The sequence below is a fragment of the Lotus japonicus genome, chromosome 4, assembly GCF_012489685.1.
Source record: "Lotus japonicus ecotype B-129 chromosome 4, LjGifu_v1.2".
In the NCBI taxonomy this organism is placed as follows: Eukaryota; Viridiplantae; Streptophyta; class Magnoliopsida; order Fabales; family Fabaceae; genus Lotus; species Lotus japonicus.
The window spans coordinates 30,610,837-30,634,778 of record NC_080044.1 but is presented as its reverse complement, the minus strand read 5'-3'; the positions used below and the strand labels follow the sequence as shown (position 1 = coordinate 30,634,778).

At 40.5% G+C, this 23,942-nt stretch overlaps 1 protein-coding gene across 1 annotated transcript; it reads right to left on the bottom strand.

Moving 5' to 3' along the window:
- Positions 1-948: 948 nt before the first annotated feature.
- On the bottom strand, positions 949-23,514 carry LOC130712602 (uncharacterized). The gene is made up of 13 exons (XM_057562429.1): positions 23,457-23,514; positions 23,064-23,150; positions 14,780-14,887; positions 14,635-14,692; positions 14,254-14,541; positions 13,247-14,175; positions 12,683-13,161; positions 12,260-12,526; positions 12,082-12,163; positions 10,390-11,815; positions 9,923-9,976; positions 7,844-8,240; positions 949-975 (listed from the first exon to the last, which is right to left on the bottom strand). Exons 1-13 carry the CDS (start codon positions 23,512-23,514, stop codon positions 949-951), a joined length of 4,260 nt encoding a protein of 1,419 aa, XP_057418412.1.
- Between the last annotated feature and the right edge of the window lie 428 nt (positions 23,515-23,942).

Here is a 23,942-nt window from a genome sequence, read left to right as displayed (position 1 = left end):
GGTTTTTAGACTTAAAATTTGGCATCTGATTTAGGGGTGATTAGTTCTGTGCTTGAGGACAAGCTACTTGAGTTTACGCTTGAGGACAAGCTGTCGTTGAGTATAGTGGTGTGTTGACCCGGGGATATAAGGGTATTTTTGTGGGTCTTTTATTTTATTTTTAATTTATTTTCTGAGTTTTAATTAGTTTTTATGATATTTTTAAGTAATTTTCGGATTTTTAATTATTTTAGGATTTTAGGAGTTTTTATTTTGATTTGTTAGATTTTAGTAGTTTTTATCTTATCATTAATTAGTACTTTTTAAATTATAGATTTAGTTAGGATTTAAGTTGTTTATTTTTGGGTTGTTATATTTATAGTATTTTATTTGATTTATTTTATTTTATTTAGGATTTTCGGAAAAAAAAGAAAAGAGAAAATCAGAAAAAAGATCTGATCCGGAATTGATGGTCCACGGAGCTGCCACGCACCCTAGCAGATCTGACGGCTGCAGCGTCTCTCATTGCCATGTGGCCGAATCTGACCAGAGGTCCACCATAAGAGTGTGGTCCGCGATGCAGTAGAATCCTACCCACTTTAACTTTGATCCAATTGCACGAAGACACGTGGCATTGGATAGGTTCTTTTGGCTATGTTTGGATTGATGGAACATAACGGAGCGGAACGGAACATAATATAATGGAATGGAACAAACATCACATTCCATCGTTTGGGTATTTTATGATGGAACGGAACAAAATTTCCACTCCATTGTTTGGATAACGGACGGAGCGGAATCAGTTATAACTTTTTTCTTCCTATATTACCCTTTCTATTTTTTATTGCTTTACCAAAACTGTCGAAAAATAATTATCATCTTTTTCACAGCAAGAAATTTCTCAACCCATTTTTGTTATAAAGTACATAATAGTTATATATGATAGGTAATGCCTAAAGAAGCAATAATTCAGAATGGTAACAAATTAACAATGAACTGCAATTTCAAAAAAAAAAATGAACTGCAACTAGTCATTAGAATTTATCCAGACAACTATGTATAAAAATTACGCAACTTTTCTTTTTCTTTCAAATGCAGAACACTGTAAGACAATACAAAACAAACCTCACCAATGACATATTCTTAACTTGAACCATTCTTAATTTGATGGTTGCAGTGTGTCTTATTGAAGATGTTGCAATAAACATTGTGGCTACAACTTTAGCAGCGTCAGCAACATTGAAGAGAAAAAAAACATAAACAACGTGAATGAGTTTCGGTGGAAAGATGATAATATGTACACAGAAGTATGAAGCTTTTTTCACAATTGCAAAATCAAGCAAGGTGTGAAGAGAGAAGAGTAGGGTAAAATTATGGGGGTTATGGAGGGAGTTACAAAAGGGTAAAAGAGTATTTTAATAATTTTATTAGACATTAGTTTTTAGCTCCATCTCATTCCTCCCAAATTTGGGGGGAGGAAAAATGAGGGAAAGTAGTGGGTATCTGATGGAATGTGTACCATTGGGTTCCATTCCACTCCATCCAATTTTAAATAAACCAAACAATGGACCTATCCCTCCCTCCCCTCCCTTTCACTCCACTCCCTCCTCCTCCATCAATCCAAACGAAGCCTTTGTCTTATGTGGGGGCATAGTCATGTGAAAGGAGAACAACGTAACAGAAGAAAAAGTGGGCGGTGGAAGTTTGGAAAAAGAAACTAATATATATATATATTGGTAGAAGTACTAGGTAGTAACCCGTGCTATGCACGGTGCCATTTTTTTTCCAAAATATTTTATTATAATATAATATGATGTGATTCAAATGTCTTAATCCAATTAAAATATAATAAATTAAATTGTACCTCACATCTTATTTTTTCCTATTTTTTTTCTAATTTAATTTAATTATAATTTCATACGAAAATATAAAGAAAAACAAATAACAAAGTATCAAAACAATATCTATAAAATACTATGTTATATTATTTTTTTTCCAAATATTTTACAATGAGATATTAAGTTAACAATAAAATAAAACTAAGTGTCCATATTTTGAATTTTGGTTTTTCATAAATATAAATAGAATACTCATCCTACCAGAATTTAATATATAACAATCATACCAAATAAATTATGAGATTAATTTCTATGCACCAACGGTGTAAATAAGTTTTACACCACCATTCGTATTTGTGCTTAATTAAAAGAAACTTGTCACATCCACCAAAAACAATCTTCCACTTGTCAATACTTGTTTTGTGTTATTCAATTTCAACCCTTCTAATTCACTTTAACACAAATTTCCTATAGAAAGACTTATATCATATACTCTATTTTCATTGAATTTCGGTTCTTTTAATTTTTAAAAACCTACCTTGACAACAAATTAACCAGTACCATACATTATACCATGTGTAATCCCACTTACATTACTTTTACAATTTTCATTTCCAATTTTTAACCATTTATAGAACTAAAGCAATATTGAAATAAAATCTCACAAATCAATCTGCATATCTTAATTGCCTAACTTCAGTTGGACTGTTTTACCATGTTAAAGATGGATCTCCAAAGAAGACACAATGGACAAAAGGACTCAAAGCTATTCTACAAGCCCCTCCACCTACACAGGGTAATGATCAAAGACACTTATTGAATTTATATTTTGCAATTTCACTATCTGTTATGTTGCTTTTTACTTTGCTTTCTTTTCACTTTACTACCTTTCAAACTTAGAAGAGCCTCTTGATTACCTGTTTGCCTCCCCTTCTATATTGATTTAATCCTCTTTTGAAAACAAAGAGTAAACACTTGTTCTTACCAACAGTACTTTCTGTTTGTTACCTTTCTTATATTTTATTTCATCTAAATCCTCAATTTTTCATTCTTCTACTTAAATTGCAAAATAGTCTGCTGATTCCACGGTGGTTAACCAAAATATATGGACAAGAACTGCAACACCATGCCCTATTAGAAGATCCAGCAGGAAACGTCCTAGTTATGAAAACACATAGGCATAGAAACAGATATTGGTTCGGAAAATCTATAACTATCCTCAGAACTATATATAAACTTCACACTACAGCATGGATCAAATTTTCATATATTCAAGCAGCTAAATTTGAAATTGGAGTCTATGACAGCAACAACCATGAGGTAGAATATCCTGCTAAGATCACCAACAACTTAGAAGAAACTCCCCAGCATCACAAAGGCAAGCATGCTGACAAACCAGGTGTTCCAGTGAATTACGATACAATTAGATACTGGAATGAGATGGTTGCTTCAGGTAAACATGGTCTGCTCATGTGGAAGGCAATCTTAAGTCCAGAAGAAATGAAGGGAAAATCTGAAAGGGTATTTCACTTACTACATTTCATCATTTTCTTCATACCAAATCATTGTATATCATAAATTATACAAGTTACCATTTTCAGGGGATACCATCCTGAAGGTGCGAAAAACACTAGAAAGGGGGGGGGGGGGTTTGAATAGAGTTTTTGAATCACGGGTATACTTTTTAAGCTTTTTCAAAACTCAAAGATAAAAACTAAGTGCTAAATGATAGGAAGTAAAACACACAAGTATTTTATCCTGGTTCACTTGAGATAAAAGCTCAAGCTAATCCAGTCCACCTGTGAAGGTGATTTCTTCCTTCTTCTGATGAAGGCAATCCACTAAAATCAATGAGTGTTACAACTGCACTTTGCAACCTGCTAAGTGACTAACAATACACTGATTTTCTCACTAGTATCCTCTTAAGAAGCTGATCTACCGATCCTCTTAAACATCTGGCCTTCAGAACTTCTGACTTGAGTTCTTCAGAACTTCTTGAGAGCTTCCATCTTCAGAGCTTCTGAAGTATTTGCCACTGTTCAGAACGAACATGGTGGCTTAAAGAGCTCTCTTTTTAGTAACCCTTGGTTCTTCTTCTTCTGAACGAATAGGCTTGGGTCAGATTCAGAACCTGTTTGTCACAACTTAAAAAGACAAACGTTAGGGTACCACAATTGTTCATCATCACAAACCTTAATTGTAATCATCAAAACATAGAGATGCAACCACTGATCAAACCTTGATCTTACAATCTCCCCCTTTTTGATGATGACAAAAAAAGTATTTTGATGAACAATTTTTACACAATAAACTGAATACACAGGAAAGAAAGGATCAGAGATTAAACTTATCCTTGTGTAACGGTTTGCATTGCTCTTTCTGAATCTGGGATGACACCTGATTCTGAGCTAGGGTCTCCCCCTGACTCCCCCTGAATCTATGACTTGATGAGATGATGAATAGTCTAGATTCGGAGTCTGGTTATGTGATCAGAATTTACGACGCTTGAAGAGATGTATACTCATCAGAAGTGATGGTTCAGAACTTAGCGTATATCACATAATAACATAGATTCTTGTCCAGATATAATTGGAATAAGGCGTCAGAAGCAAGATTAGTTCAGTATATGAACAAAATGTATTCCTTATTTGAGACGCTTGACAATATCTATGTGCTATAAGTAATTATACTTATTCTCCTCTTCTGGTTTTATATATATATAAGAAAAAAAAATTTATCAAAACCATTTTTATGTACTCCCCCTTTTTGTCATAAGCAAAAAGGGTGAAAAACAAAACCAACAATAACGATAACAAGAAGGTGATGCAAATAAGATATGTTATTATTACTGAACGGAGAAGAAGTACAAAGGATCGAGAGGAACGAAGAAGACTAATCCTAGATAAATAGGAAAGCTCGAGAATTCTTCATGGAGAGAAGTTGAAGGTGGAGGGGACGAATGTCCTGATCAATTGAGGCTAACTGAGTAGCCAGTTCTTCCTTCAAGGCAACATTCTCCTGCACAGCTGCTTGATCCGCTTCATCGTGATCTTCTTCATATTCCAGAAGCATGCAAATGCCCTGGAGCTGATCTTCAACGTCCTTCCGGTGAGTGGTCAGACGGAGGAGGACAGTCAGAACTTCTTGAAGGTTCTGAAGACAGTGAGTTTGATGAGAAGTGAGCCAGCATTTCACAAGAGTCTCAATCCGCTCAAGAGCGAGAGAGATCTGAGAAGAAGATACATTGACGCTCCATGGAAAGACTTGGTCGAATACCAAAGTCTTGAGTCCAGAAATCAAATCGACAGTAGTCATTCTTGAATTGGAAGTTATGGAAGATTTGAAGTGAATGAAGGATGAGGTGAATTGTGGTGTGATGAAGAAGAAGTATTGCAGAGATTATAAGAAGAAAAAGTAACAGAAAAACATGCATAAAACTTATCAATCATAAAAGCATGTGAGTTACTAAATGGATGGTGCATTGAATCAGAGCATGAAAAATTAACACAGTCAACATGAATTAAATTTAGTCATGACAAATAAATGCATGCATGATAGATGTGGGGGATTCAAGGCTTGGAAGATGAAGGAAGGTTGTCCATTAAATACTTCATGATTGCTTCCATTTTGCTTGAGGACTCTTGAATTCGCTTGCTTTGCTCATTCTGAACATGTCCTTGTTGCTCAACCATCTGAAATAACCTCTGCTGATCATCCTGAATCCTGTCAATCCGAGCAGCAAGAATGGCAACTTCTGGAGCTGGAGCAGAAGTAGGAACTTCTGGTGCTTGTGTAGGAGTAGCAGCTGCAGCTTCTGAAGACATGACAGTATCAACTTGAGTTGGCCCTTGCTTCTCAACTTCATGATCAACTGCATCTTCCAGAATGACTATACCATCAGAGCTTTCTTCTTCAACCTCTGCTGAAAGCATCACAGCATCTTCTGAGGTACATTCAGAGACAACACATGGTCGTTGAGCCATGGCTCTTCTCAAGGGTTCACAAACCCTGTCCAACACTCTCTGCCTTTGCTCATAGGCCCTCTCAGATGCATCATGAACTCTTAGTCGTTTCTCCCTGCTAAGTTGCTTCTGAAGTTCATGAACTTTGCCTTCTGACCATCTCTCAAAGGCAGACCATAGACCATCAACAAGAGAGGCATCAAACTGATTATCAGTTACCTGATACACCCATTTCAGTCTTCTGGAGGCCTCTTCAGAAAACTCCCGAATGAGTTGAGTAAGATTCTGAGGATGAAAGGAGGTGGCCAAGGTCAGAACAGGCTGAGGAGTTTTGGCAGCATTGGAGCTTGAAGCATTTGATTCATCCAGGTGCTCTGAAGGTGTGGAATCAATCTCGTGGTCCTTCTCTACGCCTGAGTGATCTGATTCATCCATGTGCTCAGCTTCAGAGATAATATTTGGCCTTTGCCTTGAGGTGACAGTCTTCTCAGGTGAAGTGAAACTCAGATCCTGTGAGTTGACTGCTGAGTAGTTGGACAAGGACACATAGGAGGTCTCAGCAGCATCTGGAAGCTGATCTTCAAAGTTGGAAGCAATTTGTTGAAGGGGCTTCACATTGAAAGGCGGTACAAGAATCTGAACATCATCATCATCCTTTTCTTTCTCAGCATGCATCTCACCAGTCTGGGTTATGAGGAAGGTGTGTGAAGTGGATGAAGGCTTGGGGTTGAATTGTTCAACCAAGGTTCTCAAAGTGGCCTCACTTTGAGCAATACCTTGAATGAAGGAATTGAAAGGAGGTACTGGTTCAGTTGGGATGGATGTGGAAGAGGTGTAAATTGGAGTGGAAGGGATGGCTGTGGTAGCTGTTTGGATGGTGGATTTAGGAGCTTGAGGTTCAGCTTGTGTTTCAGCTTGTGTTTCAGGTTGAGTGGGTGCTGTTTGGATTGAGGTAGGCATGGAGGTAGATATAGGCAGGGGTTGTTCAGGAATAACTACTAAAGCAGAATCAGAGTTAATGCTTTCAGTAATTACCTTACTTGGACTTCTGATGGATGTGGTTGTGGTAAGATTTGCAGCCCTTGCTGGATCAGAAGTTCTTTTAGATCTCCTTTCATGTTGAACTTCTGAAGCAGGTTCAGATGCTTGCTCTGCAACTGCCTCTTTCTGCTGAAGGGGACCCCTCAGAGGAAGCTTCCTTCTCTTCACTAAGGGAACAACATCAGAATCAGTAGATTCTTCAGCGTCTGAAGCTTCCCTCATAACCTGAATCACATTCTGGATGATCTCATGGTCATCCTGCTCATCTTCTTCTTCCTCAAGAGTAACTTTTCTTCTCTTACCCACAGGAATATCATCATCTTCAGTTTCCTCGCTTGAGGAATCTTCCCATGTGTCTTTAGAGCTTTCAGATTCAGACACTTTACGTGGTTGAACTAAGGTTCTCTTGGAAGGTTTTACAGTAGAGGGTTCTCTGATGATCACAGTCTTGGATGCAGCTTTGTTCTTTGCAGGTTCCTCTGTCAGAATCCCTTTGCCCTTAGGATCTGAAGGCTTGCTGCTTGTTGCCCTCCTTGATTTCCTTGTTGCCAACTTAGGAGGACTTTCAGGAAGTGTCTTGACAAACTCCTCAAGAGTGATAGGATCTCCTTGTCTTATGAGCATCCGCACATACTCCAGAATACATGCTGGATTGTCCTTCTTGGACCAAATAGGAAAATCATCAATGGGGTAGTTTCTCTTACGAACCTCATCAGAAGTGTCTTCTCTGGGAGCAACTTGAACTTTCTCAATGATTTGCATTTTCTTCAACTTTGTGCCATTGAGAGCATCGCCAATAGACATGGCCAGATCTTCGTGAAGTCCAAGGTCTGATAGGGTCTTGACAAGCTTATTCTAGACGAAGATATCTGACAGCAGCCTTCCATACGGAATGTAAAATATGAACCTCTTGTTCTCAGAACCAGTTGTAGTCCTTGATTTCTCAACACATTCCTTCAGATAATTGAAGAGAAGGAATGGAAGACAGATAGGTTCGCCCTTAGAAATGTAGTACATGATTACCTTTTGAGTTGCATTAAGATAATCAGTTCCACCAGTTCTGGGGTGAATGCAGGTAAGGAATATCTTCTGCCAAATCTTCATCTGAGGCTTCAAGTCCTTTATGTTGTACTTGGTTTTCTCCATTTCCCAGTGGTCAAAAATCGCCTTGTTGACCACGCTCCTCATCCCAGGAACATTTGCATCAACGTTCTTAATCCTTTTTCCTTGCTGGAATTCCATACCCAGCAACTTTGCAATGGACTCTTCTGAGATTACAATCTTCTTGTCCAGCACGTGAGAAACAACGTAGTAGTCGTTGCAGACAGCGTTCTTCCAGAACTCAACAACCAATTTGTTGTAAATCGGACCATCAAGTCTATTGAAGTAGCCAGACCACCCTTGTAAGTTGACCTGATCCCTGATGTCGAACCCATGTTCAGCCAGATTGTCGAAGTCAACTCTTGCTTCACAGCACACATTCAGTTCTTCTACTTTCTTGGCACAAGTGACTACATTTGGTGCATTCAGAATCTTCTGTGCTTCTTCGAATCTTTGATTCTCTTGATCTTCGGCAGTTTGTTTGGAAGAAGCAGAAACATTTACCTTAGGTTTCCTCGATTTGCCCATGATTCTCAGAGAATGAGGTTTAGGGTTCAGAGAGAAGGGGGAAATGTTGGAGGAAGGAGTATGAATGAATGCAATGCACACGGATAGTTTCAAAACCGTAAGTGTAAGTGAGTGGGAGATCGTGTGTGACAGTGCATATAGTGGGTTTAATGGTAACCGTTGACAGTTATAAGAAATTAAAGGCAAAATCAACGGTTATAAAATAGATAGTCTGAAAATAGCATAGTAGAGAAGAGTAGACATCATCATTATAGCAGATATACCACGCGACTCAAGGAACTATGTCACAAATGAAGTGACACGTGTATTGTTGCCTACCACAGAAGTTTAACCGGTGGGTTAAGTGCTTCTGATCGAGTAACTTCTGAAGGAGGTAACATCTGATGACTTCAGAGGTACCAGGGTCAGAAGTTCTGAAGAAAACCTTACTCTGGACAAAAGTCCATGTTCAGGTTTTCAAGAATGAATAAAAACCTATCTTCTGCTAACAAGATGAAGATAACAAGATACCAAATCCAATGAGAGAAGTTTGAAGAAAAATGTTCAACAAACTTAGTGCTAAATAGTTGAATTTTAACTGGATAAACTTTTATTTTAGCGACTTTGTTTTTAACCTTATATGTCATACTTTTTGCTCCAAGACATACATATCAATGTTGGCTTTTATATATGGCTATAGTTACTATATTGCAGTTTATGATAATTGAACTTTTAGTATGAAAGTTAACTACTGACGTAGTACTGATTATATTTATGCTTAAAATGGTTTTGTGTGTAAACTTCCATTGCACAAATGGCCTATCCCTTCAACAGGTTAGACGTACATATTTTTTTATTAAATGAAGTTGCTTCTTTAAGTTAACAGCGAAACCAATGAATACATAATAAGTTCATCTTTAACATTTTACATATAATAAATTAAATAATCAGATACTTACATGTACAAATACTAAAACCCTATAAAAGAAGAAAACTACCCCACCTAATACCCCCTTGAAAATAGACTTAACAAAACATGCCTCATTAAAACCTTTCTAGGATAAAACCCCCTTGGGAAAACCTAGCAAGGAAAAAGAGTACCTATTTTGAAAAGTTAAGAGGAATTTTCAAGGGTGTTTACAAAGAAAACTAATACTCAACCCAAACCCAATTCGTAAGCCTTCCAAAATCAAGACCAAACATTCCACCAAATTCTTAATACAGAATCTGTACCTCCAGGAAATAACCAGCAGAGGTAGACTTGTGAAAAAGGAACCAGGAAGCAAAAGCCATTCTAACGGGAGCTCACGAGTTTGCATCAATCAAAAAAACCAATATCCTCCACCAAAAGAGAGTGTTGCAACACCATCACTTAGAGTTCAAAAAACGGCCATCCATACTTCATTTTAGTTGAACAAATCTGTTATTTAACTGAGCAATACAAGAGCACGGCTACAAGATCCATTCAAGCAATGTACACCTAAAATCACTTACCATTTATGAGAATCCATGCCTTCCATTAAATGGTACATAGGAGACCTTCCCCATCTGGAGATTCATTTGAAAATAAACTAACTACCATAAATATTGAGTTAACATAAATCATAAAATTACTATTTATCACAGTATTTGCTTAAAAATTGTCACTATCTAAACCTACTTTATACTAAATTTAAATAAGGGGACCAGCATATATAATTGACAATTGACTCATCTTCATACCTCAGCTTAAATTTTTGAATACTTCTTTGTAAACAACATTTTTTGTTTGCTCCAAAGGCGGAACTTCTGTCTGGTCAACATAAATTTTCAATCCATCCCTTGATTTCACACGCGACAACGCAACATATAGTTGACCATGGGAAAAAACATGTCTCGGTAAAAAAACCCCCACTCGAGACAACGTCTGCCCTTGACTCTTATTAATTGTCATTGCAAAACAAACACACACCAGAAATTGCCTACGTTGAACTTTAACATGTAGACCACTATCAGAAGGAACAATAGTCATGCGTGGGATGTATGTTTTTGTGCCAGCTTTATTTCCATTTAGCACTTTCCCATAAATCAAATTTGGTCTAAGATCCAACACAATAAGCCGAGTTCCATTGCATAACCCAGCTGAAACATCAATATTTCTCATTAACATAATGGGCGTTCCAATTTTCAAACACAACCTATGATCAGGAAGTCCAGATCCCTTAATGCCGTTCAAAAACTCAATGGTTATCCAATTTGCATCAATGGCTACATCTTCATCAACTTTGACTACACTGTCTAAACTTAAATACACTTTTTCTTTGCAAGGTACTATTGAAAGCACAAACTGGTTCACACCATCAACAATATCCAAAGTGGGAGCAAGAATAGCTTTATCAATAAAATATTCCTCATCAAAAAATTTCCTTTGAATATCAGGGTAGGTGGAATAAACTATACTTGACACAGCATCATCTTTAAAGGGAACCATCAAGTCATGTGGAATATCTAAATCACATTCACCATCATTGTAATCACCCAAATTACCATCACCAATATCAAGTATCCACTTGCTAAATTCAACCAATTTTTCACAATCATGTAAAGAATCATTCCCATGCAAACGCATATTCTCAGTAAGTTTTAAGACTTTGCAAAATTTCCATAGTCTTGATGAGTTAATAGTAGCCATTACAATTTCTTCCCTACTTGCTTTCGGGATAATAGGAAGAGTTTGTCTAAAATCTCCCCCTAAAACCACAACTTTTCCACCAAACGGCTTTCCCCCACCATAAACATCCCCAACTTCCATTATATCACGCAAGGTTCTATCAACAGCCTCAAATGCCCACCTATTAACCATAGGTGCCTCATCCCATATAATTAAACTTGTATGTTTAAGCAACTCTGCCTTGTTACTACCCAGCCTAATATTACAACATGAATCCTCATTTAACACAAGTGGGATACTAAATAACGAATGTGCAGTCCTCCCACCAGGTAACAAAAGAGATGCTATACCACTGGATGCAACATTCAACACAATCTTCCGCTCAGATCTTAATCTATAACTTAGGGTTTTCCAAAGAAAAGTTTTTCCTGTACCACCTGAACCATAGACAAAATAAAATCCTCCATCTGATTTATTAACTGCATCAATAACCTCATCATACACTTTCCTTTGACCATTATTCAACTTCATCAAATGGTCATTATGTTTAACTGACATATCATCAATGTCAAATCTTAACTCGTTAAACAACATGACATTCTCAAACTGAGGGACTTCATCTGAAATAGGATACGGAATGCCAGGAAAATCCTTTAGTGTTTTCCCATTATTAACTAACATTTTTTCAAGCTCAACCAAACAAAGCGTCTTCAAAGTCTGATCATCCAAACGCAAAGCTAGATAAAATAAAACAATTTATATAAAGTCAAAATAACAATTACTTTAACAACCACAAAGAAATGACATGTACAAAACATAAATATATACATGTATATAAACAAATACATAAATAAATAAAAAATACCTGGATTGCAAAGTAATTTCCTTCACTTATAAAGAATTCCATCGGCTAACAACCTCCAAGTTTCCTCAAAAACTTTTCCTGGTGTGACAATTGAATTAGATAATAGCAACACCATAAACAACTTTCTAACAGACATACCACCTGACAATTCAGCACAATCAATTAATCCATCAATAAATTCTTTATCATCCTCTAATAATCCCAAGGCAGAACATGCTTCCTGAAAGCTCACTCGAACAACACCATCAACAGTTCTCAAATCGGCATAACTTGTGCATCCACATTGTAGATTTAACAATAAACGCAAATAATATACCTCCCCACACCCCAAAGGTATAAAATTCATTCTTCCAATGGAAAACCCTCTTTTGCGTGGTCGCCACTCTTTATCTTTAGGATGCCAAACAAATAACTGCGGATACTCAGCATATGTCAAATGCCTACCATGTTCATATATCATATTAGCAACCATCCACCCAGTAAACATTGTTTCAGACATCTGACCTCTTTGAACGACCCTATCAATTGGTTCTTCATTACCATATAATACAACTTGTTTGTTGGGCATATGAAAAGGTAATCGCTGAACGGGAGGTCAATGATCATGAATACGAAATGAAAATGATCTCCAAGCAGCTTCACAAGCAGACAAATAACGACAATCATAATATTGTTGGATCTCATCAACCTCCGGCACATTTTATCCTTCATTACATTCATTTTTCATTGAAACTGTAACCCGATCAACTCCTTTGTTGATATACTTAAATAAGTATTTGATGCAATTCGATTTGTTACAATATTCAATGTTAATGTGGGCTTGGTACTTCATCAACAATTTTGCATTATAAGGAACAACATACCCATTATCTAATTGAACATCACGTCTTTCAACAAAAACACCAGTGTTCCTCCTTCGATATGTCGGATAACCATCAATGTCAAATGAGGTCTTATCCACATATTTCTTAGGAAAAAATTTGGAACACCGACCATTTACCATGCACGGAGAATTTTTCCTACTACTACCACATGGACCATGGACCATGAACATAGAAACAACTTCAAATAGTTTCGGGCTAGCAACTGGATCAGGTAACTCTGCACATATAACTGAATCAATTTTCTCTGGTGTTGTTAGCTTTGAACCAGGCGCTAACCAAATAAGTATATGGGCATGTGGAAGTCCCCTCTTTTGAAACTCAATGGTATACATTCCTATAAATAAATTAATCACCCATATAATATTTTTCAATATCTACATATATATATATATATTATATTCAATTGAAATATTACTAACCAGCTGAGACTTTCCCAAAATATTGACCTTTCCTCAAATCACGCATTAACTGCTTCACTTTAATATGAAAAACCCGACACGAGATATCAGGGCGATCATAGGCATTCAAGCCTTTTTCAGAAACACACCTTTGAATTTCAAGCCACTTTGGGTTGCAAGTAACAGTTATAAAAAGATCTGGATATCCAACATGTTTGCAGATTGCCATTGCATCTTGACAATTGTTAAACATATATCTTCTTCCACCAGTAAATGATGAAGGTAGAACTATCCTTGTTCCAACTGATGCTGAATCGACATCACCTTTCTCCATAGCCTCCTCCAATCCAGATAAGAAGTCCCGACGTATTGTCTTTTGATTACCCTTGATATATGATAATCTTTGAGCCTCAATCATCGAATAACAATCCACAAGAAATTGTTGGAATAATCTTCTACTACGCAATATAACTGAATCCTCTCTCATTCTTTCATGAATTCTAAAAGAAATAAATTCTCTCAAAGATACTCGTACTCTCTTTTTAAAAACACGACCATCTCCATCTTGGCGAAACAAAATATCTTCTTTATATCCATCTTCTCCATTAGGAAAAAGCAAAGGATATTGCAACGGTAAAAATGAAGTGTGTGTCTCATGAATTCTTCTAAGAGTACCATCCATTGAACTAACAACTATGTCTCGACCACAATCAGTAGAATCAAAATCACCAACAATTAAACCAGCTACCTCATCCACAGAAGGTAAATTGTACACTCTTGGGTCTTTGGGTCTAGCCCTAAACAATCTTAGAGAAATCCTTAACAATGGGTTGATAGAAATGAAATCACGTACCTTTCGAAATGATTTCACCAAGACATTACACTCATCAACCATTGCCAAAAGATCTTCAATTAAGGATTTGTTTAGCTTACAACTTCCATCCGAATTCCTAAACAATAAAACAAAAATATTAATAACATTAAAACATAATATACAACATTCATAAGAAAAAATAGCATTTACGTACCTAAAGTGTGAACTTCGATTTTGGATCTCATTCTGAGTATCATAAACATAAAGTTGGGCAAATTTAGGAGTCTCTCCCACATTTGGAAGCAAGCTACCAATACGATGATAATTTTGCCCACTAATAACAAATTGTGGTGGACCGCCTCCGTCATTTAGACCACTTTCAATTTTTCCACCAAATGAAGTAAAAGCAAAAGCACTATTATAACTTCTTATATTTGCTAAGAATTCTCGACTACGAACATCATTTCCCATTATCAAATCCCATAATAAAGTCGGAGGCTTCCTGAAGAAAGGAACTAACACTTTTCCGTTTAGACAACACAGAGAAAAAATTGTGGGAATATTATTCTTTTTCTTTCTAACTCCTTCAGCATACCAATGCAAAGCCCCACAATACTGACACTCATACTTCATGTCTCCAATATCAGAATATTCTGCATTTAAATTCAATAACACTTACATGGAAAATTTTTCACAATCAACCTTTAATTACAAATTTATATCATAAAACAATAATTTACCCTCAAACTCATCAAAATTTTTACTGCAAGGCATATCATCTCGTTCACCATCTTCACTATCTTCACTTTCATCACTTGATGAACAACCACTAAATGTTTGAACTTCATCTACAAATAGTTGCAATTTATTATTATTTCATAAATAGAAAGAATAGAACAAAAAATATAATAAACATTATTCAAAACCTCCATTAAAAAAAAAGCAATTCTACTCTATTGATCAAAAAGTTAAGCGATATGCATAAAAATATTTACTTAAAAAAATAATTGATTTTATTTTAAGTGAATTTTTTGAATAAAATAATTTTTTATTTAAGTTTGTCAATAAGTTTTTTTTACAAAAGATGCAATTTAAAACCATTTGGAGATAAATATTTCAAATATAAATTAGGAGCAATATGGACCATTTAAATTTTTAAGAGTGTGTTTCATTATGTTCCACCATTTTCTAAAGAACAAAAATGTAATATTCCAAGAGCATTTAATGTTCTTCTCTTCTGCTCCATCATAAAAACATAACAATCACAAAACTGAACTCCAATGTGACATTCCATTCACAAATGTCTACCAAACAATACTTTAAATTAAAAATCAAAATCATGGTTGGAAAATGGAAATGAACTGTCCTAGACACCAAAAATTGGCCATAAAATTATTTAAATTATATACTGGACTGGGCGAGCCCCTAGAGGGGCAACGCCCAGCATGTATCCCGCCCTGAGGCGGGGCCCTGGCCTTCAATTGGGCCTTGACCTCGGAGGCCCAATTGGCCCAATAGGTAGTACCCAAGCTCTATAAATAGGAGGTAGTTATCAATCGGAGGGGACTTTTGGCTCATTTGATGAAATAACACTTGAAATTCAGCACTCTCTCTCATTCTCACTCTCTCTTGGCACAATCCCTCTACCTCTAGGTACTATGCCTCTCTTCAATGTACATTCCTAGAACATTTGGCGCCGTCTGTGGGGATCGAACCCCTCCCATTCACGTGGATTGATTGTGCATGAAGTTACCTCTGATTGTGATTAGGCAATTCTCTAGTTTTCTGATTTTAATTCTGTGACTAGTGTTGGTTCTCCGATCGAGTTTGCATCGTTTCTGGTTTGGATGGAGACTCGACGCAGGAGGCAGCATCATTCACCAATGCGACAGCGGATTTCGCCGCCTCGGCGGCCTCATCGTGTGGACCTGGATTCTCCGGTACGAACGACAGGAGTACAGTCGCCTTCTCCTCTTCCATCACCACCACCTCCTCCATCGCCTTCACAGGTGGGATCTCTGGAGCGCTCACCAGAGAATTCACCTGCTCCGGAACAACAGCCGGCGGTGACACAGGAGCAATGACGCCATTTGATGCGCAGTATTGGCAACATCCAGCAGCGGAATGAGCATCTACAGGCTCAGTTAGATTTCTACCGTCGCGAGCAGCGAGATGATGGAAGCAGAGAAGCAGACTCCGTGGCTGAGTTCCGTCCGTTCTCGGAAGATGTTGAGAATGTGGCGATTCCGGATAACATGAAAACGTTAGTTCTGGATTCTTACAGCGGAGATTCCGATCCGAAAGATCATCTTCTGTATTTTAATACGAAGATGGTGATAATTGCGGCGTCAGATGCGGTGAAGTGCAGGATGTTTCCATCGACGTTCAAATCGACGGCGATGGCGTGGTTCACAACTTTGCCGCGTGGATCGATTTCAAATTTCAGAGACTTCTCATCCAAGTTTCTAGTGCAATTCTCGGCAAATAAGAATCAGCCGGTGACAATCAATGACCTATACAATATTCGCCAGCAGGAAGGGGAGTCACTGAAAGAGTACATGGCAAGGTATAGCGCGGCGTCGGTAAAGGTAGAGGACGAGGAGCCTCGAGCTTGTGCTTTAGCATTTAAAAACGGTTTGAAGCTCTCATCGCCGGATTGAAGTTGGCGCGGGAAGTGAAGATCAGGAGTTTGTTGATAAGAACGGACTCACAATTGGTGGAGAATCAAGTGAAGGGAACTTTCCAGGTCAAAGATCCTAATCTGATCAAGTACCTTGAGCGGGTACGGTATTTGATGACACTCTTTCAAGAGGTCGTGGTGGAGTACGTTCCTCGGGCAGAAAATCAGCGGGCGGACGCGCTAGCCAAACTGGCGAGCACGCGGAAGCCCGGCAATAACAAAAGTGTGATTCAGGAAACGCTGGCGTACCCAAGCATCGAAGGCGAGCTCATGTCCTGCGTAAACAGAGGGAGAACATGGATGGATCCCATAATATCTATCTTGGCGGGGGACCCGGCAGAAGTGGAGCAATGCACGAAGGAGCAGCAGCGGGAGGCGAGTCACTATACTCTCATTGACGGACACTTGTATCGCCGTGGTTTCTCGACGCCATTGTTGAAATGTGTATCGCCAGAGAAGTACGAAGCGATAATGTCTGAAGTACATGAAGGAGTGTGCGCGAGCCACATCGGGGGAAGGTCTTTGGCTTGCAAAGTGTTGAGGGCGGGTTTTTACTAGCCCACCCTCAGGAAAGATTGTATGGACTTCGTGAAGCAGTGCAAGGAGTGTCAAGTGTTCGCGGATTTGTCTAAGGCACCGCCAAAGGAGTTGGTAACGATGAGCGCCCCGTGGCCTTTCGCCATGTGGGGTGTGGACTTAGTTGGACCTTTCCCGACCGCCAGGGCACAAATGAAGTTTATATTGGTGGCGGTGGACTACTTCACTAAGTGGATTGAGGCTGAACCCTTGGCCAAGATTACTTCTGCAAAGATAGTCAATTTCTACTGGAAGCGTATTGTTTGCAGGTTCGGGATCCCAAGGGCGATCGTATCTGACAATGGGACCCAGTTTTCAAGCAGTCAAACAAGGGAGTTCTGCAAGGAAATGGGCATACAGATGAGGTTCGCCTCTGTTGAGCATCCGCAGACGAACGGGCAGGTGGAATCTGCAAATAGGGTAATCCTACGAGGACTAAGACGACGGCTCGCGGAGGCTAAGGGAGCTTGGTTGGATGAACTTCCGGCGGTGCTGTGGTCGTACAACACCACCGAGCAATCTACTACAAGGGAAACCCCCTTTAGAATGACCTATGGGGTAGATGCCATGTTGCCGGTGGAGATTGACAACTTTACATGGCGGACTCGACCAGGTTTTGAAGAGGAAAATGAGGCCAACATGGTGGTGGAGCTGGACCTTTTGTCGGAAACGCGCGACGAGGCGCACATTCGGGAAACAGCGATGAAGCAGCGCGTGGCGGCAAAGTTCAACAGCAGGGTTCGCGTCCGAGATATGCAGGTTGGCGACCTGGTCCTCAAGTGGCGATCGGGAGCCCCGGGGAACAAGCTTACTCCCAACTGGGAAGGGCCCTACCGCATTATTAAAGTTCTTGGTAATGGGGCCTATCACTTAGAAGAGCTTGATGGGAGGCGGTTACCTCGATCGTTCAATGGTTTGAGCTTGCGCTACTTTTATAGTTGATTGCAGGCGAGAAGGTGAACAAGTCGGAATCGCCGGAGCCAGATATCTTTAAGATTTTCCGAAGTGTTTTCAAATTGTCCAATGTACTGCAACGACAAATCAATAAAATAAGACGAAAATTCACGAAATTCGTGTCCAAAAAATTCCAGGGATTCCCTGACGATCGGAATTGCCGATCGACATAAAGAATTACGGCGATCACTAAGTGGGACAAGCTTGATCCCCAAAGGGGCTTGCTGGAACCCTGAAGGTTGTGGCGATTCCACAAATGGCCTTTGACGCCTGGGAATCACCCTCCGGAAAGTCTGACGTGATCGCCGGTCCCGTAAACGATGTGCTGGGTAAGTCTCGCCAGAATACGACGAGCGCCGTTAACTAGGCAAAAGTCTTGGGACCCCCAAATGGCCATTGGGATCCAAGCATTGTAAGCCCCGAGCGGGCAAAGCCCCGGGCGAAGTCCTCGAGAATGGAGGCCGTTTCTTCCTATTAGGGAAAAAACGTCTAAAGTCTTGGTGGTGGAATACCAAGCAACAAGTCCTAGTTAAAATTAACGCACGAAATCGTTAGGCGTAATTCAATCATATGACGCGTGAAAAATAGCGCAAGATATAAGGTCGGCGAATGAATAGGAGGGAAGGCGAGGCGAGTAGTGTACGGCGAAAGCATTCCAATATGACTTACAACATATCCAACGGCGATATAAAAAGCTATGGCGAAAGGTTGCTTAAACATAGAGGAATGGCGGAAAAGTACACTACAAGGTGACAGTAAAAGATAAAAGTAATGTTAAAAATTACATTATTCATTGTTTTCTTTCTCCTGTTCTTCTTCTTCCTCTTCTTCTTCAGTCGCTGTCCAGAGGTTTTGGTCAATCAGGGGAGGATCGTCGGGACCAACCAGTCCTGCGGCGGTTATCTCTTTCATTACTCCCATGGCGCTAAAGTCAAAGTTCGGGTACAAATGTTGGGCCTGGTCTTTGGCGAGGTAGAAACCGCGCTCGCGGTTGTCAAGGGCGATGTCAGCGGCTTGTTCCCTCGCCTCAATGGCTTTGGCCTTCTCCGTCGCCAGCTCGTCCTCTAGACTTTTGATCTTTGCTAGTTGGGAAGTAATTTCAGCATCTTTCGTGGCGAGGGCCTCGGCATGAGTTTCGGTCGCTTTCTTGATCTCCTCGGACGTAGCCTGCATCACCGCCTCCATGTCAGATTTCGCCAAGGCCAAGGACTCCGCAGACTTTTTCTCTTGCTCTGCCAACGCCTTTTTCACTAACTCCAGCTCAGCGCACAGTATGGCAAGCTCTGACTCCTTAGCAATCAGCGCCTCGCCTCAGGCGATCAAGTCCTTCTCAGCTTGCTCTTTTTCCTTCTTGCAAGCTTGAAGGCTTGCATCAAGCTCATCTGCTTCTTCCTTCATCAGCGCCAGCTGATCCTCCAGCTCGCCGATTTTAATCCCCGCCGTGCCAATCATCTTGTCGGCATAGACTTTGTCTTTTCCTGCCTGCGTCGCCAGTTTGTCGAAACGTTTTTCCCAAGCAGCGGCGGCTTCTTGATGCTTAGCACTTTCGGCCTTCAACCGCTCAGCTTCAACGTTGGCGGCATTGAACTTCTCAAACGTGTGAGCAAAGATGCACCCAGCGCGTAGGAGGCAAGCAAGAGTCTCCTCCTTGGTGACATTCAGGCCCTGACTCAAAACTTCTTTTTCTATAACGTCACGGTTGAGACCAGCAAGTAAGAATTCTGAGGGTTCAATGGCGTTGGGGAGCATATTATAGTAGCTTGAAGAACCGACCTCAGGAGCAGGGGCTTGTTCAATTTGAGCTGCTTCAGAGGTAGTGGCAGCGCCAGGACAGGATTTTTCCCCTTGATGAGGCGGGGAAGGCATGGAGCCCGCATCATGTGTTGAGGGCGGGCTAGGAGGCGCATCTTGGCGAGGAGGAGACTTTGGGGTTTCATTTTCTTTTTCCTTATCTCCAATAGGAGTGTCGGAAGATGCAGCAGCTTTTGTGGCGTTAACGCCTGCGGAGGCGACTGTGGCGCCAATAGAGGACTCAGCGGCAGCAGCAGCGGTCGCACCGGCGGAGGCAGGAGAAGAAGCCGGTACGGCGGTTGGCTCGGTAGCTGCGGCGACAGAGGCTTCAGCGACATTTTTGCCTTTAGGCGCAGCAGCAGTGGTGGGCTGAGCGCCAGGGTTGGATGTGCCGGCGTTGGAGGAGGCTTTGGTCAATCTTCTCCTCTTGGGAGCTTTGGTGCTCTCGGCTTGGTTCTCAGCACCGCCCCGTTTTTTCGCGTCGCCCTCAGTGTTGAATTTTGGGGAAAAGCGAGCCATTCTCCTCTCGCGGGCCTTCAGGAGCTCGGCGTTCGTGAAATTCATATCTTCTGTAACAATAAAAAAAAACGATCAGTGATAACATAGGAGTCGAGAAAGGAAATGTCAATAATAAAAGTGAGCTATGGGCAACCTAAGTATTTGGGAGTTCTTGAGAGGTCAGCGCCCTCAAGGACTGTTGTGCAGTCAAGGATGGGAAGTGGGGCAAGGAGATTAAGAAAGGCTTTATCGTTGGCGGACAAGGAATCCTCTGAAGGATCGGTGATCCCGTTGGGCTTCTCTGTCCAGTAAAGAGGAAAGAGGGCGGTCCCGTCTCTGAGGGTGAATGCTTCTGGGTAGGTTCGTGCGAAAGAGGACTTCGCGTTACTTTTGTGGGGATGCAAACACTTCCGGCCGGCTCGGGCCTTCAAGGAAATCCATCCTTTGTTTTTGATGGACTTGGGGTCGACGTCGTAAAGGTAGAAGAAACTGGTGGGGGATGGGGCGATGCCGACAGCGGCGCTTAGGATTTCAAAACATCGAATGAAGGCCCAGGCGTTAGGGTGGAGTTGACAGGGAGCCGCGTTGATGTCGCGGAGGACGGTTTGGACAAAGGGCGAGAAAGGAAGCCTGATTCCAAGCTCGCTAAACATGTATTCGTACGCAAAGAAAAAATGGGATCTCTTTACGTCGCCGTCTGGCTTGTGAAGCCAGGGGCGATCCCCGGGACTGCAAACCCAGATCCTGAGTTTGGCGTTAAACTCATCGTCATTGGACAAGCCACCCAGGGAGTTCACGAATTGCACAATGGGATCGCTATCTTGGAAGATGGAAGGTTGATCTATAGCCTCGTGTTTGGGGGCTACTTGGACTGGAAGGGGCAGAGTGGCGTAGGTTTGTAGTCGGTGAGCTGGGATCTCCGGAACCTCTAAACGGAGGCCGCCGGCAGCGGTGGAGTCAGGGTCGCTTTCGGAGGAGGAAGAAGAGTGATTAGGGGAGGTAGGGTTTGAAGCCATTTTTAGAAGGCAGTGAAGTGAAAGAAAAGAAAAGATCAGTATGTGTGCGATGTAAAGATAAGGACAGTGGGACTCACCGGAGTAGGATGTGAAGAGTGGGTAGCGGAAAGGGTGATAAGCGACGGCTCCGGAGCGGAAGTGGGCAGAAGGAGTTTGGTAAGCGATTAGGGAAGTGAAGAGGGGTCTTGGAAAGGGATGACAGTGGGGAAGAAGGGTTTTTATAGGAGAAGGGGAGAAGCTGGAAGGGTGACGCGTGTTGGACGCGTGTGGAAGGTTGGAAGTCATGGTGGTTTTGGGGAGGTGGGTCGCGTGCAAAGGGGAGTTACTGCGCACGATGGGACGGTTATGAAAGGTGAAGTGACGGTTCCGGAGAAAGAGGGAAATTGATGTAACCAACACATCACGTGGGGCAGCCACGTGAGGCAGATAGAAATTTGAAAGGGTTTTAAAATAAGGGAAGGCGCGAAAAGCCTCGCCACTATAAGGATCAAACGCCATCGCCTGACGATTGACACCAACAACGAAGTTCGGTCGCTCATCGGGGTCACCGCCAGTCAATGATTGAATGATCGGCACATGACCCATGCCTGCCACCTTTCCCGCCGGCGAGAGATCATACACCTGCTCCAACTTGTCACCAATACAAAGTAGTCGTTCTCGCCGCTTGCGGACTTGTGGACTTTCCAGCTTGGTTTGCTCGTCAAGTCAGTGGACTGGGTAACTGAAAATGCTAGTTTCCTTTTGCTCACGCCATGTTGGCGGTATAGTTAACTTCTCTTTTCTCAAGCCATGTTGGCAGTGTAGATTCCGGTGTACAAACAGCATTTAAAAGACACCCTTAGCTCTCGTACCTCGAGCTCGGTGTCTTGTGGACTAGTGGACTGGGCGAGCCCCTAGAGGGGCAACGCCCAGCATGTATCCCGCCCTGAGGCGGGGCCCTGGCCTTCAGTTGGGCCTTGACCTCGGAGGCCCAATTGGCCCAATAGGTAGTACCCAAGCTCTATAAATAGGAGGTAGTTATCAATCGGAGGGGACTTTTGGCTCATTTGATGAAATAACACTTGAAATTCAGCACTCTCTCTCATTCTCACTCTCTCTTGGCACAATCCCTCTACCTCTAGGTACTATGCCTCTCTTCAATGTCCATTCCTAGAACATATACCCCTGACAGCTTATCATCTCTACTAATCCAATTATCCACACCAACATCACTCGCGCCATCTTCTTGTACTGGACTTTAAAAAGTATACCTTATATTAATTTCTTCAACTTCAGATTCATATCATATCATATGACACCTAAATAACCTCCATTGTAATATTTTATAATCCACAAAATCATCCCCTTGGATTTAAACTACTAACTCAAAAACAGTCATCTTTATAATCCCACTTTTGATAATTCGTTCATTTGACAGTTAATATTACTTATCTTAAAAATTTCTAAAATCAAGTTATACATTTTTCCGTCACTCAAAATTTCACATTATAAACCATTAGAAAAAAATACCAGCATTAGTCGACACCGATGACGAGGAAATATCCATAGCATCATAAAGAGTGTCATTAGCCAAACTTGAGGTAGTCCTTGAGCACACTACCAAAAGATAAAAACTAAGGTAAAAAAAACCTTCACAACAAAATAATCACTACTAATTAACATGCTAAGTTAATTAACTCAACTGAATTTCTCTTGGCCCATATATCTTTGGCCTCTCGGAAAACATTTCTTTTTGTTACCCCTTGTTCTTTCTTCAGATAATGAGGGCACCGATCCCTGTCCAATACCTTACCAAAAAGAACACAAAGGATTAATAAGCTCAGCTCTTCTTCATATATTCATATCAAACACTTTTAATCATAATTCTTTCACACAATTGATATAGAAGGAACACATATTTACCTGTTGATTTGCTACTGGACGACATTACTCTTTTATATTTTCTAGGAACACCAGCCATGACAAAGCACATCAAATCTGCCCACACTAATTACCTAAAAATTTAACAAACATGATACTAATTAAATGAATATGCCAGAAAAAAAACCAATTGTTCCTCACTGGTTATACTTCAAGTCTTACCTATTCTTTTGGACAACAAATCTAAGGTAAGAGCTTAGAAAATAAGGGCAATAAACAAAACACAATGATCACCTAGCTTACATGCTCTTCACAAATGAAATTTTACAACCTACTTGTACTATATTTATACTGAAAATGTGTTTTTTTTGCCTCCACGGGTGTTAAAGGTATTACCTCTATAGCAAACTAAATCCAATATACTTAGAGTCACTTTTTCATGAAAATGATTCTTCCCAAAAAAGTAACCAATTCATTACAAAAGTCAATACTTCTCTAGTACACAATTTTTTAAAATTTTAATGCGTT

Bases quoted from the DNA above. Each gene is read 5' to 3' on its own strand.
- LOC130712602 (XM_057562429.1), bottom strand. From the start codon at position 23,514: ATGGCTGGTGTTCCTAGAAAATATAAAAGAGTAATGTCGTCCAGTAGC. The intron at 14,693-14,779 runs GTAAATTATTGT...ATTTAAATGCAG, and splicing joins AAATTTTGATGAGTTTGAGG to AATATTCTGATATTGGAGAC. The intron at 976-7,843 runs GTAATCATGTAC...TTGAAATTGCAG, and splicing joins ATCTTAATGCAACTCAAAAG to TTCATTGTTAATTTGTTACC.